We start from the raw sequence: 16428 nt of genomic DNA on the forward strand, positions 1-16428 counted from the left end.
CTGCTGAGAGGTGGACGTGCCTCCAGCAGGGCGATGGATGGCACGGGGAAATTGCCACTGACAGGGGCTTCACACCGCAGCCCCCTGCTCTCCTCTGGCAGCTCTGCCTTGGGTGCCAGCTGCAGCACAGTGCCCACCACTCCAACCCGCTCCCAAATCCCCACTTGGGGCATGTTAGAAAGGCTTGGGGAGGTTTCCTAACCCCCGTGCCACTCAGGGCCAGGCTGCCTGGGGTTATTTCAAGTGTGGTAACACAGATTTTCACAAGGTGTGCCCCTCTATCATTTCCTTGCATAAATAGCCTAACGCTTGCCCACCTCAGGGACCTGCACACCTGGAGACCTCGCCGTCTCTGCCCGCGCCCGCCAGAGTTCCTCGGCTCTGACCTATTTCCATGCATTCACCATCTTCCCATCTCTGCCACTTTTGCTCCCGCAGCCTGGAGGAGGGGCCTGGCAAAGGGAATGTGAGAAAAACGATGTGGCTGCGAGGTAGGGGATACCAAAGCAGGCAGCAGATGTGATCCGAACCCCCTGCAAATCCCCGGGGGTCCTCCTGAGCACCCCCCAGCACCGCTTGCTGCAGGCGGGACCCCTTCTGGGGGGGACACCTCACACCAGGCAGGTGCCAGGGGCATCTACACAGAGCAGTGAGAGGGAGAGAGCTTTGCCCTGGGCACAGCACTTCTCTCTGCAGCTATTGCAGCTTTAATAGAAATCAGGCAAGAAATAGAGCTCGCTGCTGAGGCCAGGGCTGGGGCACGATGCTGCTGCCAGGGCAGCTGCCTGACCCGCTGCGGGGCCGAGCAGCTGCCGGCGTGGCCTCCTGCAAAGCCTTTCAGAAGGAAATGCTGTTTGTTCTGACATTTAGAACAGATTAAAAATCGTTACAGGCTCTTCTGGAACATTTTAGAAGGTGAGGCTATTGATCTAAAAACTCAACATCACTTTTGTAGCAGAGGGGAAATCTGCCTGGCTTCACGCGCAGGATGCCCGGCACCATGCCCCCTTCCATCCCCGGCTCATCCCAGCCCCGTGCCTCCTGTGGGGCAGTGTGAGGGGACACAAAGCCCCAGGGGCTCCCAGCATATGGGGCTTCTCCTCCGTTCCATGGCTCTGCTGGTTACAGGGGCGTTTTCAGGCATGCCCTGGCTGCTGTGCAACACTTGTCAGCACGCCTCTCTTCTCCACCTCCCACCAGCCATGCTGAAGTCACTCCCTGATCCCAAAGACCCACCTCATTAGCCAAACCAATACCATTTAATTAATAAGGATTGCCCGCCATGCAGATGAGTATCCCATTAAGCAGGATGCGGCACTGCCCGTGCCCCCATCACGCACCCCAGCTCAGGCTCCTCCAGGCTGGCAGTTATTTGTTACCAACCCTTTATCTGCAGCTCACAGAGACCTGCCTGGGGACGTGGGGCCCCAAGGAGGGCTGCCAAATGCCACCAGCTCAGGGACGAAGCTGTGAGGGCTGAGGACACTCTGCTGCTGAAAATTAGCAGCTTCACTGACCTCTGCGTGAGCACAGGCACCAGTCCTTCCTGCCTCCCCCCCCGCCTGCTCGCCTGCCCCAGCTGTGCGTGCTGAATGGGAGCCAGCCGAGCTGCTGGTGGATTAAACAGCCCCGCGGACCTTCATAACTTTGGCTCCACACCGATTTTGTGTGCTGCTCTGGGTGTTTCGCACATGTGATGAGGGAGCAGAGGTGCAAGAGCACAGGCAGGACCCCCGGGGCAGGAGGGGGTTATTAACACAGCAATCAGCAGCAGCAGCGCTCGGCCCCCCAAACTTCTTCCTGTGTCAGCAGAAGTGAAATGAAATTGCCTCCATGGCCAGCTCTGGAGAGAGCTCATATCTCTCGGCCCCGAATCAGAGCAGATATGAAATTTATTATCTGTGAAGTAAAAGGGTGCTGCACTTCAAACCATCCAATTATTTCTTGGATGAGTGTAGGTGAAGGCACTGCGAGGGGCCGGTCACAGGCACATCACAGAACTCAGCGGCATGTTAGGGCACGGGCTTGGCCAAAAATATGCTAAAGCACACATGCTGCTGGCCAAAGCCACCCACAGGCTGCCAAGTGGGAAAGGACTCAGGTGGGAACTGATGGGTTCAGGCTGTGAAGCCTGGCAGAAAGGACCTCTGCAGACTGCACAAAGACCACGTCCAGAAGTCCCCCCACCTAACCACAGAGCTGCCCCCACGCTCAGTTTGTGAATTTGCAAGCTTCAGCTTCACCAGGATCCCAGCACTGGGAGCCAGCCCCCAGCACAGAGACCCCAGCTTAATGCCCATGTCCCTTGGAAAGGCAGCGTTGTTCCTGGAATGAGCACAGCTGGGCAAACGCAGACTTTTTGTTCTGAGGTAATGTTGATCCCCACCATTTTCCAAATCATTTTCTCTGTGTAAATGTTAGATGCTTTAGCATCCTCCGACCGAGCAGCCAGGAAATTAATACAATAAAAATGCAGCTATGTAGAGCAATTCTCCAGTGAACTCTCAGCCTTCCTCTGATGGTAGGCTTTGAGTCTGAATGGGATTAATTGGGCTTCCTTCCTCGTTAGGGAGGCAGACTTCTGCTCACCCCCAGCCCACCCACAGCAGAGCTGGGCCTGCGCCGTGCCCTGCACACTGCCACCTGGATGGGAACCACAGGCTGCCAAAAATCTGATTTTTGAGATGAGGAAGGCTTCTGAATTTCGGTGATGAAATTCCAGCCAGGGGGCTTGTTCAGAGCAAGGGTCGTCCATCATCTTTTAGTACCTGTGGGCACTGCAGTGAAGTGTCTCACGAGGATGAAGGATCTTCTGGGAGGAGGGAGCAAGGTACTAAAAGCCACCTTTAATATCTGGCTGTGGCTATTTGTGTCACAAGATGGTCTCAGGCAGTCTTTTCCTCTTTTTTCATTAGTTTGTGACACATTATTAGAGGGAAAATGCCTGTGGAGGAAATGGAGCAATAAAGCCCCCTGGAAATTTAGGAAAGGACTTGAAATGCTGAGGGACGTAATGCCCTGGGCTCAGGCTTCGTGTCCGATGGAAACCCCACAGCCGTTATCAGAAATAACCAAGCAGCTGTGACCTGGCTGGGCCTCCAGAGAACAGACACCGAGCGAGGCAGGCTGCCCACGAACCAGACCAGCCCCCAGAAAGAGATAAAACACGCCAATGTTTCCCAAACATATATTTTTGCACTCAGTGCTTCCTGGCGGAGGTGCTCCCGATGTGACATTTAAACAATCGCGTTTTAGGCAGGCTGGCTCGGGGGCACACGGTAAGGGTTGGCCTGGACTCAGCTGTGGATAATGCACGTGGGCTGCTGCTCAGCGCCGCTGCAGTGGCACCGGGGCTTCTGACGGCCTCATCCGAAGTGATAGCGGCCACCCCGCCAAGAAAAGCAGCGTGCTGAGAGTGGCGGTGTTAAATTTTAACAAGGAGGCTTAGTACGGAAGAAGAGGAAAGTGGTTAAGGAGTGGCTTGAGACATCAGGGCAAATGTTAAAATCTGTGAACATCGCATGAGGGTTTCCCATTCCCTCATCGCTGGGGCACATTTCCCCGCAGCCGCTGGAGGGCTGCTTTCCTGAGCAGGAGCTGCTCTTTCGCTGCTGTTTGCAGACAAACAGGGGTTCGGGGAAATGCTCGCCGCCAGCTCGTTGCTTTGACAGCAGTGTTTTCGTGATGGCCTGTCAACCACTGATAACGGGAATGTCCTCACGCTCAGGAGCACAAGTCCCAGCATAATAAATCCTACGCTGTTGTCTCGGGTTGAGTGGCAGAGAGAGATGAAATTGGGTCGAGGCTGTTGCAGATTTGACGGCAAAGTTGGGGAAGCATTCAGCAGAAAACTGGTGGCTTGTGAAGCCTCTAATCCCAGTGCTTTGACGGGCCTCACAAACATATCATGGCATTGATGAGCTCTCGGGCTTGGGCAGCGAGGTGTGCAAATCTCTGATGGAAAGCAGCAAAGAGGAAACAACAAACGTAAATGCCCTCTAATGGGAGCAACTGGTCAGATACATTGCCACAGCAGCAGGGGCTTCCCAAGGATTCGGAGTGATCCTGTTGGAAAGGGAATGGGTTTCAGCAGAAATGGCTCTCAGAGTATGTTGTATCCTCACTGATGAACCCCTCTGCTTATGAAGACAGCCTCACCAGTGTACAGGGAAAGCAGAGAGTGAGATGATACCCATGGACAGAACTAGATGGCTTCATTTTCTGCCTGGGGATCTGTTTTCAGGGCCAAGATACAATTAGAGCAGCCGTCTCTGGAGCTGATCCTCCTCAAGTCACCCACTGCTGCTGCAGAATCCAGATCTCAAAATCTCCGTACCACTCTGCCCCGCTTCTACCTGGCCACAGCTTCAGACCTCTCTCTTTCTACTACACCGGTCCACAACAAACTAGCAAGGGTTAAATAAATCTGTTTCTATGACAGACAGGTCTTTTTCTACTTGCCAAGGCAAGATTCAGAAGAAATGCAGTCTCTGATGGTCTATATGGACTTTGAATCTTACAGACTCTGATCTATAATAAGGGCTCTGAATCGGAGAGCTCTTCCCGCTGTGTATGTGGGCTATTTCTGCTCCTTATAATTGTCTTCTCTGCCCCATGAAGCCCATCACTGAGTTCATATCTGAATTTGTTGTGATAGTCAGAAGACAGCCAGTAATAAACACGGCATGCCAGGAGGAGAAGTGGGTCTGAATAACTGGGGCTTTAGGTGTGCCACCCTTGAAGGAGAAGGATGGATTAGGTTACAGCTTCATACAGTGCATGAACCGTACCCACTGTGCGTGCTTATACAAAAAAAAAATATATATATATATATATAAATGAGATGGTGTCAGAGCTGTAGAGATTTTGGAGAGGCTGTAAATCCAGGGGAATAACCTCTTTCTCATACCTTGGCTCTCCCTGCTTCTCTGCAAGAGGCTGGGATTTCAGCAGCCCAGAGCAGTGGGCTGTGCTGAGCTGGCGTCACCCTTGGTGCACAGAGCTGAGATCAAGAGGCTGGACCAGTGTAAAGTGCTAATTGACTGCTGGAGCCTGCCAGACATAAAATGAGGGTCCTGAGGGTCTGGGTGCAGCCAGGCCCCACATGAAGAGCTGTGTTTTTTGGATGCACAAGTATCAACTTATCAACATTTATAGAGTGTTTGGGCCGTTATGGATGAAGCTGCTGAGTCTCCAAACTGCAGTGTCTGCTCTCACTCCAGAAATGCAAGCCATTTCGTAATGCAGTGTTCTTACACAGGGATTCCTGCAATACAAAAAAAAATATATTATATATATATAAATACACATATCAGGCCAAGGCTCACCAAAACATGGTAGAGCCCGCACCGAGCTGTCTTTATGACTTCACCATCTGGAGAGGACACTGTGGAGGTGACCCACCACACATATTTCATACCACATCCCTGCAGAGAGCTGCACGTGCAGTGCTGTACGGGGTACGTACGTGAGGGGTATGCCATCCTGACGGCCTCCTTCAGGTGGATGAAGAAATTGCTGATAACATCGTGATGGAGGTGCTGGGCTTGGTGGGTTCGTGTCTGTGACAATGCCCTGAGAACCCAGAGCAGGATTTCTGTAGGTCCTGGATTTCTGTAGGTCCTGCTTTTCCTCTGGGAACACAAACAAAACTGTCACACACCGCTCTGCTTAGACCGGCCACTCACGTGGGGATCTTTAGTCCTGACTTAATGCATTATAACACTCCAGAAAATTAATCAGGGAAAGAAAACATAGGGGAACCTATGTGCTCCTCAGAGCCAACCTGACAGCAGCCATCAGTTTTGGGGCCTCGCACGTGGTGGCTGGATGCCCAGCAGTGCTGCAGGAGGAGTCATCGGGAGGCATCGAAACAAGGAGCCCCACGTTTCCTTCTCACCCCCGAGTGCACTTTCGGCTCAGCTGCCACTTCTGCCAAAGCAGCCCGCCGGCAGCGGCTGACCTCAGCCCATCGTGCCCAACGTGGAGGCTTGTATGAAGATGAATGGCACGTGTCACATCAAATCAGTGCCTTAGCAGCTAGAGGCAGCTTAGCAGAAAGGTTTGTTCAAACAATGAAGCGAGCCCCGTGTTTTTCAGGAGGAAGAGCATCTGTTCATGAATGCTTGACTAATTTCTCATTATCTTACTGAAACAGCTTATGCCACTGGAAAAGCATCCCCAGCACGGCCAGTGTCAGTCAACAGTTGGCTACCTGTTCTGATTTACTGAGATCACCAGGAATGACACAAGCGATGTAGGAACAGGCATAGGTATTTCAAGAGAAGGGACAAGTAAAAGCCACTCGTTTCAAGTGAGGACAAGCAGAACAAGCAGGAGCTGAGCTGGTGGCTCTGTGGATACCTGTAGCTCAGGTCAAGGTGTGATACTGGGCTGGGTCTGCCCAGGGGCTGCAGGGATCAACTTCCAGTCAAAGTACATGCTCCTGCCTGTCTCCCACGGACTTGTCCATGAAATATTCACACCCATCACCGTGCTGGTCTGCAGGTGTGTGCAGCCGCACTGAGTCAGTGGGCACACTGCAGCAGAGGTCCAGCTCTCTGCAAATTGTCACTGCAAGTCTGTCCCCTGCCACCTGAAGAACAGGCTGGAAGCAGAGGAACATCAAACTTTGGTCTGAATTGTGCATTGCGGACTCCAGATTTGAGGTAGAAAGCTTTGTTACTGTTCCCACCAGGAGACTCAATCACATGTAATGGTTGGTCCTTGGGGCTAGTCCCCTTCGGTGATGTTTTCCTTCAAAGCATTAAGAGTGGGTACACTCTGCTAGTATCCCTCCCGCTCATCAGCGCGGTGATTTGTTTCAGCTCCTCCGTCTGTGTCACGGAGATAAAGTGATTTGCCTATCGCTGCAGAGCACTCACAGAGGGCTGGGTGAGAAGTACTCCAAGAGCCAGCCCTCACCTTGCTCCGTCTGTAACAAGATGGGTCCCTGAAGGAGATTAGCCAGGGGAGCTGGCCCTCTCTGCCATCCTTCATCACTTCTGCATCTGCTGGCACCACGCTGATGCTCCCCGGGCATGCTGGAGCTCCGGTGCTGTGGCTGCAGGAAAGCAAGAGAAATGAAATATGCCTTGTGTGTACGGGGAGGAGGGAAGGGGCAGGGAGGGAAATGATGCCTGCTATTTCCATGTCTCAGGTATTTCATCATCATTACAGTTGTAAATGACAGCATACAATTTGCCGAGAGATAGGAGTAATGAGGAGGCAGAGGGGAGAGGCTGGAAGAAGAGAGGAGAGGTAGAGAGAAAGAAGTAAGAGAAATGTGGGCACAGTTTAGGGAAATAAAACAACACAGGGAAAAGAAGAAACAGTGACGGACTTTGGGAGCAACAGAGGAAAAAGGGGAGGGATAGAGAGAAATAGGGTCTTAGAGGGCATCAGGGGAGAAAGGAGAGAGGTTCTCAGGGAATTGGCTGGCAGAGGCAGGAACTGGCTGCTTCTCCCGAGTTCAGAGTACTGATGGGTTATTGATCTGGGGAACCCAGTGTATTTCATACAGCAATATTTTCTAGTTGGGGAAGGCAGCTGATGTTTGAGAGGAGAGGAAAGCAGGGCTGCTGGCAGCCTGCCTTCTGACTGTGGGCAGCAGCAACTCTCCCAGGGCTGAACCAGAGTTGCAGAATGCCAAATGCACAAAATGGGGACAGGGATTTAGGGGTCACTCAGCCCTGCAGGATGACTTTTGGAAATAAAAAATAAAAATAAAGAAATTAACAGGTGCAGAGGAACACAAGGGACAGACAAAAATAATTCATCTAGCACATGTGGCAGAGCAGGGCTTCTTGCAGGGGTCAAGCCACCACCTAAGGCTGCAGCCCTTGAAAAATGCACTAATACTCATTTAATGAAGAAATATTTGGGTATATTTATAAGCCTTGTGAAACTGCATATAAAATCACAGCACCTGCAAATACAGGCAGAGAAACGAACATGCTAGCACTGAAACTAGAGCGACCTACGACACAGTCCCAAGACACCTCGACTCAAATCTGGGGGGGTCACAAAACTCTGCAGCATCCAGGCTGCAGCTCCCTGCTGGAGGTGAGTTGCTGGCATTTTGTCCAAGCGTCTCCAATCTCACCTTGGTCCCAGACTCAGCCCCTGCAGAAGCACCCAGCTCTCCGGTGTGCTCTTTTGCAGGCTCCACCTGGAGATCCTTCCATTTCATTTCTCTCTCCTCCAGCCTCCGAGCCATTTTCTCTCCTCAGCAATCTGCAGCGCTTTTATCCCGACTGCGAACGTCAGAGCTGCGAGCCAGCTGGCTGCATGTTGACAGGAGTGTCTCAAGGCAGGTACCTACAGACCTCTAGGCAACTTTTCAGGGTATTCACTCAATGGCTCACTGAGCACGGCCTCCAGATGGATTTTGAAGCCCACAAGACCTCTGTCATACGCAGCAGTAAGCCACCAGCAGCCTACAGGGCTTTGCACAGGTGTGCAGTGAATGCAAACAGTGGTGGGGATGGAGGCTTTGGTTCAGGTGGAGCACGAGCCCAAGTTGTTTTTCTTCAGGTTTATGTGGGCACCTGGGCAGCTTGGGGCAAGATGCCACATTTGGGTGCTCTCTTGCAGCACGAGCAGAGGCCAAAGTGCCACAAAAGGGAAGGAGCCACCAACCTTTTCTATGCCCAGCCTCCCTTTTCCATGGGGTAAATAGAGGGGTACTAAAAACCATCCCACGCTTCATCGGCGAGCTGCAGGTGCTGGTCCTTCCCCAGGTGAAGGCATGCTCTCTCTCGCCATGCTCTGCTCCCCCCAGGAGCCACTTTTCCTGCCTGTGGTCCTTTGCAGTGGCTTTTTATAAAACTCTTAATGAATTTCAGGGTTTGCCCCTTGCAGAGCCTGGATTAAACAGAATTTTAATTAATATTAAGAGTAATACCTTTAATTGAAAGATAGGCTCCATCTGAGGTGAAATCTTGGCTCCACAGGAGTCAGCAAGCAGCTTGCCAATAACTCACTTGAGCCAGGACTGTACCCATTAGTGTGAGGGCAATTTCAGGCATCTAGCTCTTTCACAGGTTTCAACAGAAAATGCCACAATTTGTTTTAATAACCCGGCTCCCTTTAATGAGCAAATTAAAAGAAGTTGGTACAGAGCAGGAGGGAAAAATGGGATGGTGAGGAGAATACTAAAAATCTGCTGTACTGGTGGGGTGACATTTTTCCAGTGATGTCCTTCTCCCCAAGACCCAAGCTTGATGCCAGTGTGGGCACCTTCATCCAGGCTCCATCTCTTGCTCTGCACATTGAGCCCACGTCCAGGGCTGGCCAATCTCTTGTGCCTGCCTCCGCTGGGGTCTGGCCTTCCCCACTGGATGAAGAGCCCTTGCTCTAACCCTGCTGCTGGTGGGATGCACGTGCAGCCAGCCCCTGCCTTGTAGACACCACCATGGTCCTTACCTCTCCATCTCCTTCAGCCCATTCATGATGGCAGCTGCTGAGGACACCTGCTTGCATCGCCACAACATCACTGAGGGCTTTGTCTCTGTTGGCTTCTTCTTGTATCAGGCCTAAACTTCTTATCCTGAATTCCCTAACTTTGCCTTTCCTTTCTCATCTGCTCAGCTTCTGATTACCCTCCCTGGTCCCCTGATCACCTTAACTCTGAGCTCTCCTTAGGGCATTCCTTCTGTGACTGGCTTTATGCCATTATGTGTGGCTTCTGGGATACGCACCCACCTTTCCCTCTTCCACGTCCATGCAGCACCTGCTGCCAGTGTATGGCCTGTCCCTGGTGTCACCATGAGCTGGAAAACAGTATTTATGGAAGCCCACGTTGCAGCCAGCAGATAGACAAAAATTACACCAACTGTGCACCATCTTTATCTTTCCTTTTTAAGGAAAGGCCCAGACCTCTTACTGTTTTGTGGCACCGCTGCAGGATCAGGCTAGGCTACGGCAAGGAAAGAGATTTGTCAAGACTTGACAGGCAATTCCTGTGCATATAAAGAAGGGAGAACAGGACTTTAAAGCATCCATGAAAACATTGGCAAAGGCTTTAAGGACCGGTGAGGCCAAGTTAGTCAATCCGCTGCTTTAAAGCAGCAGAAGTGACGATAATATGATCGATGCAGCTCAAGCCAGCAAGAAGCATGCTGCTGCTTTCAGAACAACCTGCAAGGCATGGAGGAGAAGCCCTGTAGAGAGGGAATTACAATAATTGAACCAAATGGCCGTGTGGGTGTTTGCTGCTCTTGCAAGGTCATCACGGGATGCAGTCAATAAGGGTGTAAAGCCTGTACAAATTGCACAACCGGGCAAAAAGACAGGATATACATCGGTAGCCCACCCGCTTGGCCTGAAGGGCTGGCAGGACTGCTGCAGGACCCCTCGTGCCTTCAAAGCCCACCCATGGTGGGTACGGGGCCGGGGGCGATACCCAGCTGTGATGAGCCCAGCCAAGGCAATCGTGCAAAGTTGGCAAACGTGGCTGGAGCGGTGGGTTGTTCTTAAAAATACAGGAGCGTCAGGCTGCTGAGAGAGGCTGTGGATGGGAAAGGATTTCTGGCTATGCAGGCCAAGGCTAGGACGTGCTGCTGTGAGGTGACCCTGAGTGGGACAGCGCAATCCAGGAGCTACACAGTCGTGGTGCTCCTTGGGCCTTACCCACTTGGGCCCAAAGCAGTGTTTCTGTGGTCTCCCAGGGATGCTGACAGCATGCTTGGTGACCGTGTGGCTTCAGTGGGCACAGGGCAGGCTGAGCTTCACCACCTACACCCCAAAGGTGGGGTTGCCCAGGCTTCACCAGCAGCCAGGCACCATGCCAGGAGGAGAAACAAGAGGCTTGCCCAGGCCCAGCACTCTCTTCTGGGAGCTGCCCCACGCCAGGGGGTGCCAGGGGGACCTCCCCGACCCCTCTCTTAGCCCAGGCTGCAAACACCATCTGTCTGGGGCTTATATTTTCACCTTTTAGAAATGTACCTGTTAGTTTGCATCTTTAAACGTCTCACATATAACAATATCTTGAGCCAACGGATTATGGTGAGGCTGCTGCAAAGTGTTACCATTCATGCCGCAGCCCGGCTTTCTGGAAACCAAAAAAACTTCCCTCTTTATAAATGATCCCTAGTCTGAGGTTGAGCCCATTATTGCTACAGTTAAATCTATAACCCCAAGAACAGACCCAAATGAAAAACAAGCAGCTGCATGGACTTCAAGCACAGTTGGCTGCTATAGCTGAGTCTCCACAAGAAAACAAATATACTGCCTACTTCTTCTTAGATTAAACCTCCCTGCCACTGCCTGCCTGCTTCTGAGAGCACCTGGAGCTCGTCTAAGCCAGCGTGGCTCCAGAATGGCTGCAGATGCCGAGCTTGTCACAGGTGCAGCTCTGGGGGTGTCCTGGGCTTAAGGAGAGAAGACTGAACGGGCAATTAACATGACCACTGCTTCCCCCTGAACCCCGCTGCTCTTGTATTTTTGTCTCTATCTCCAGGCAATCTTGCTTCCCAAGGTCTGTAAAACTTTTCCTCCTGTTAACCTAGCCCCTGCGGGGTATTTCAGCATCTGACATGAATGACTGTTGGCCCACAATGGATTTCAGATGGTGCTTCAGTGCCCTCCGCAGTGCTTGGTCTTCAGCAGGGAGAGCACTGCGCTGGTCCTGCTGCAATGACTGGAGAGAGAGCTTCAATTATAAGCACTTATTTTTGGTAGTTCATCATTCAGTACAAATACTACCCTTTGAGATACATTTTTGCTTGCTTCTTTCAGCCCACAGGTGGCATATTTTGTAAAGTTTGACAAAAATCCGCTTGGCTGGTTTATTTTATTCAGATAGGAGGGGGGTAAAGTGATTTTAGCACCATGGGTATCTTCCAGATTTTGTTTTTTTCTCTTCCTGCAGTTTGATGCATTAACTTCAGCACATTCCTTGGCTACTCTGCTCTCACTCAGGGCCAATGCTGTCATTATGCTGGAGGACGATTTGGTTATGAGAAGCAGATTTAACATGATGGCGCGCGCTTGAGCAGGGTCCTGAGCCTGAAGGAGCCATTGCCCTTAGAACGTGAGACTCCAAGGATGCCCAAAGCGAGTTACCCTTGCCACAAGCACATGGTCTGCTGCTCCACACTGAGGGTTTCCCACCCGTCCCATGGACCATGCTCTCCAGAGCCCTGTCTCGAGGCAGGTGTTAGCAGGAGGGCTGTTCCCCAGCCTCGCAGAGGTGCTTGCACAGCCCCCTGCAGCGCAGCTGGCACACAGCCTGTCTCCTTCCTCAGGTCTGCAGCAAGGCAGCCCACCCACCCACCCACCCACATTAACACGTGCTTGTTGCCCTCCCCAGGAGAATCTCCAGCCTCTCTGCTTGCCCTAATACATTGTTAGGGCTACCAGCACCGAAAAAAAGGCAACCACTGCCCACAAGTGATTTCAAAGCCCCCAGAGGTCCTCTGGGAAGGAGCCAAATGCCACAAAACACAGCTGTGGCATTTGAGCCTCCCCTGATGGGACACGCTGCCAGCTCTCAGCCTGAAACCGTGTCCCCATTAGCTCAGCACATCCTTGGCTCCTATCCCAGAGCTGAGTCTCACCCATTTTTCCCCTTGTTCAGGCTGTTCCTGGGGGTCTCCTCACCTTCACCTCCCATTTCCCAGCAATTTCTCCCTGCCTCTCATCAGTTCTTTATATAATCCAAGCATTTTGTCAGCGGTGCAGAGTCGAAGGTCTGTGAGCACTGCAGTGGGCCGGCTGGCCCACCAGCAGGCTGATAGTGACCCCAAAAACAGCCTGGCCAAGCGGGGCAGGTGCGAGGCTCAGCACCCCGCTGCCCTGGGATGAGGCACAGCTGGGTGAGGCCTAACGCCATGGCTCGAGCCCATGAGTGCTGCAGCTGCTGCCCCCATAAACTGAGGTCATCCCAGCACCATGCCAATAACGTATCCAGCTCCTCCTGCACCTCTCTGTCCTCCGATTTTGGCCCTGCATCTCCCCTCTCCCCTCCGCCTCTTTCACCCCTGCCTCCTCCAGCCCCCAGCCCTCCATTTTGTGAGCTGAAGGCTCGGTGCCAGTGCCAGTCCCCTTCATGTCCCGGTGCCCAGGCGTAGATGGGCAAGTGCAGGCAAACCAAGAGTCTTGGTGGGACACGGTGCTCGGGGTGAGGTTCACCGAGAGGCTCGGGCTGCAGGAGCTGGCATCCAGAGCTTGCCAGCAGGGGGTTGCACCATCAGGAAATCTGCTGAGAGAATGCTGAGGGGGGCGGGAGGTTACTGAGAAGGAATCCAAGGTCTTTCTGTGGAGAAACAAAAATGGAAATTTTGACCTTGTCTGAAGATCAGAAAAGGGCTGCAGAGCCAGGGGTTGACATTAATGAGCTGAGAGCAGAAGAAGGGCCTCTCTGGAGGTGCCTGCCCTCAATTTATCCATTTTCTCCCTATTAAAATCACACCACTCCCTGGGGAAGGCAGCTCCAAAGCCCATCTCATTTTGTCATTCGAATGAAGTGTTTGATCTGAGAATTATTATTATTTAATATCTGATGGCCGATAATGCTTCTGGCGCTGACCCAGAACATATGGGAGAGCCGGTCCCTGGCCCCAGGCTTTAGGACCATGGTTCCAGCTCCCAGTTAGTCACAGGACACCAGGATCCTGCTCTTAATGAAAAACGATGTGACGCATATGTGGTATGAGTCATTATAATGTTAACTACTGTTACTTCAAGCCCAGACATTGCCAGGATCGCTTTCCTCCCTGAAGATGATTCATGTGCCTCATGCGTGACAGTTCAGCCATTTTTTTTTGCTTATTCAAGTGAATTTCAATATTTTTAAAGTGTTTGGGGGACAAGGCCCTTCTGTTCCTGCTTGCTGAGCTGATTTTCCCTAAAATTTCCACAGCCGGCTTCCTGGAGGCTTGACACCAGGAAGGAGACGATTCACTGCAGAGAGGAAAAAACCCCGGGAGCTGCAGGTCAGGGTGCACAGCGGGAACCTCACCCTGCAAAAGGCTCACTCCCCACCCAGGGATGTGAGGTGGAAAAGGTCCCTGTGTGCCCAGAAGCTGTACACAAGGCTCGGGGACAGGGCAGTGGGATGCTGGGGGCTCTGCAGGAGGCTCCCAGGCCGTGCAGGCAGGGGTGCGTCCCCTGCCACCCCTCCTCTGTGCCGGCAAGGGAGCGAGCAGAAATGGGGAAGGCCCCCGCAGTGCTCACAGGGCTGCCACTTGATATCTTATTCCTAACCCTGCTGCCTCCCTTTCATCTCGGGCTTCGGCAGCGCTGTAAAGCTTCATTTCCAGAGACTGTGCCTCCTGCCAGTAGCTGAGCTAGGAGCTCCCCAGGGCTCCGTCTGTCAGCCCGTAACGATGCTTTATTCAGCAGTCGGGCGGCGGGGGACCTGCTTTCCAGCAGGTGACCTCCAGCACAGGTGGGCTCTGTCTTTGCAGGGGATGGGGGTAACCCTCTGTGCCCACATCGCAACATGGGAGCCACTGCAGAAGGGGGAGCTCTCAGCTGCTGTAGCTCCTGCCCACATCCACCTGTGCTCAGGCTGGGACACGTCCACACTCTTTGGATAGAGGTGTGCAACTCCCAGAAATGAGGGGAGAACAGAAAAAAACAGAAGACAACAAACAGTTGAGGAAGTGAAGCTGCACAGATCAGGCCCCTGTGGGATTTAAAGACTGAACCCCGTTGGTTCAAAGCCAGCTCTGGAATGTGGGATGTTTCCTCGCCGTCATCTCCTCTCCATCCACCGCCCTATCCTGCTCCTTCCCTCTCGCCCTGCCAGCCCCGGGGACCGGGTGCTGCAGGCAGCGCCAGCAGCGCGGCTGTCCCTGGTGCGGGGAGGCTGAATCACGGCCGCCAGCCATTGACCTCACTTCCATCCTCATCGGAGCTGGCACAGCTTTCCAGGCAGGCACGTGTCACTGACTTCTGTTCTGGGGAGGAATTACGGCAAGCCTGCTGTTTGTGCCCTAAATGCAACATAACAGGATGCAGATGTGTACAGACAGCTCTCAAGCACCCGCACCTCTGCCCTGGCCCAAACACATCTAATTTTTTCTGTATGAAGCTCATGGATTTTTTGGTATGGGCTGCACAGCATAGAGGCTTGGGGCTGACTTGAGGGTCAGTGGCTTTTTCCCCTTGATTTTCTAAATGCAGTTCCATCTTCAGCAGAAGTCCCAACTCTGCTACTTGGTGGCCCCATTCAAGCACTACGTGACCACAGAGTCACAGCCCATAAGGCTGGGGAGGATCTTGCCAAAGTCATTGCATCCATCTCTCTCCCCCAGGGTGGGATCAGTTCTGCCCAGAACATTCTGGACAGATATTTCTCTAACCTGGTTTAAATCCTCCAGGAGTGGAGCCTCTGCAGCCTCTGCAGATAACCTGTTCCACTGCTGAGACATCCTGACCATTGGAAAGTTTCCACATGTAACCTCAGCCATAAATAACGCGTGCAGGTGTCAGGGCAGGCTGGAATAACAGATTTCTGGAGGTGCAGCCTTTTCTTTTCATTTTCTCTCAGGAAAACACTGTGGTCTTGAGTGCTGGCTACAGGCATTCATCTGGACACCAAAGGAGAGCCCCAGAGAGTCCCTTCCCAGATGATCTCCCTGTGTGGCAACTACCAGACAGGTAGTCCCAGCCCAGCTTCATTTTTCTGAGAGAAAGTTACCTTTTATGGCCAGATTTACCATAAGGATCTGGCTGCTAGCAAAAGCAGCCAAAGCATATGGACCCTTATTCTGGGTTTAAAGCTGCTTTGCTTTGCCAAAGTGATGCAAAGCAGTGAGCCTGCACACTGGGGTCACTCCCCTATTCCTCTCATCCTCCAGATGTCCTCCTGAGCACATCCCTCTTCCTCCTTGCCCCCATCAAGTCTTTGTATATAGGGCGCTGTCACCCCACTCTTCCAGCCTCCCCCTCAGCTGGCTCCAGGCCAGAAGGACGAGCTTAAGAGGGCATTTGGGATTCACAGAGGTCTCCCACCCTCATAAGAACCTGCTTGTTTCTGCAATGACCTCCTCGCCCTCTTGTCCCAAGCAGGATGGGCATCCACGTGGCTGTCCTGGAGGAAGGGAGTTGCCTGTGCTGAGAGGAGCTGGAGCTGCTGCCACACACTTCAGGCATCTAGCAAGGCTTCCTAGCTGAACCAGGGGAAAGGAAGGTACCACTGAATGGCTATTCATGGTATGTAAATTGAGAGCTTAATTACCGCAAGATTCAGGTGCTCTGAATAGCTTTCTAAAGGCACCCGCCTTCCTCCATCAATCATCTGCCGAAGGAAAGCGCCTGGCAGCAGGCAGCAGGAGCACCGCTCCCGCACCGCAGCAGGATGAGCCCCGCTTCCCCGAGACCCCTCAAGGTGCTGGTGGGGACCAGGGGGTGTGAAGGGACATCCCTGCGGGCTCCTCTGTGCTCCAGTGCTTTTGGTTTGGCAGCAGCCGACGTTTC

The 16428-nt window shown here is 52.6% G+C and overlaps 1 protein-coding gene across 2 annotated transcripts; it reads right to left on the reverse strand.

The window, feature by feature from the left end:
- Positions 1–4839: 4839 nt before the first annotated feature.
- LOC311437680 (uncharacterized protein) lies at positions 4840–9570 on the reverse strand. 2 transcript variants are annotated; one of them, XM_084521256.1, is made up of 4 exons: positions 9427–9570; positions 6925–7063; positions 5468–5633; positions 4840–5266 (listed from the first exon to the last, which is right to left on the reverse strand). In XM_084521256.1, the coding sequence occupies exons 1-4, from the start codon at positions 9492–9494 to the stop codon at positions 5253–5255; spliced, it is 387 nt and encodes a 128-aa protein (XP_084377382.1). In that variant the 5' UTR covers positions 9495–9570; the 3' UTR covers positions 4840–5252. The 2 variants fall into 2 exon arrangements, 1 of the variants encoding a protein (XP_084377382.1); XR_014693638.1 differs by lacking the exon at positions 9427–9570 and adding an exon at positions 8105–9015 and having other exon boundaries at positions 5468–7063.
- Between the last annotated feature and the right edge of the window lie 6858 nt (positions 9571–16428).

This window comes from Aythya ferina, assembly GCF_964211825.1.
Source record: "Aythya ferina genome assembly, chromosome: 5".
Lineage (NCBI taxonomy): Eukaryota > Metazoa > Chordata > Aves > Anseriformes > Anatidae > Aythya > Aythya ferina.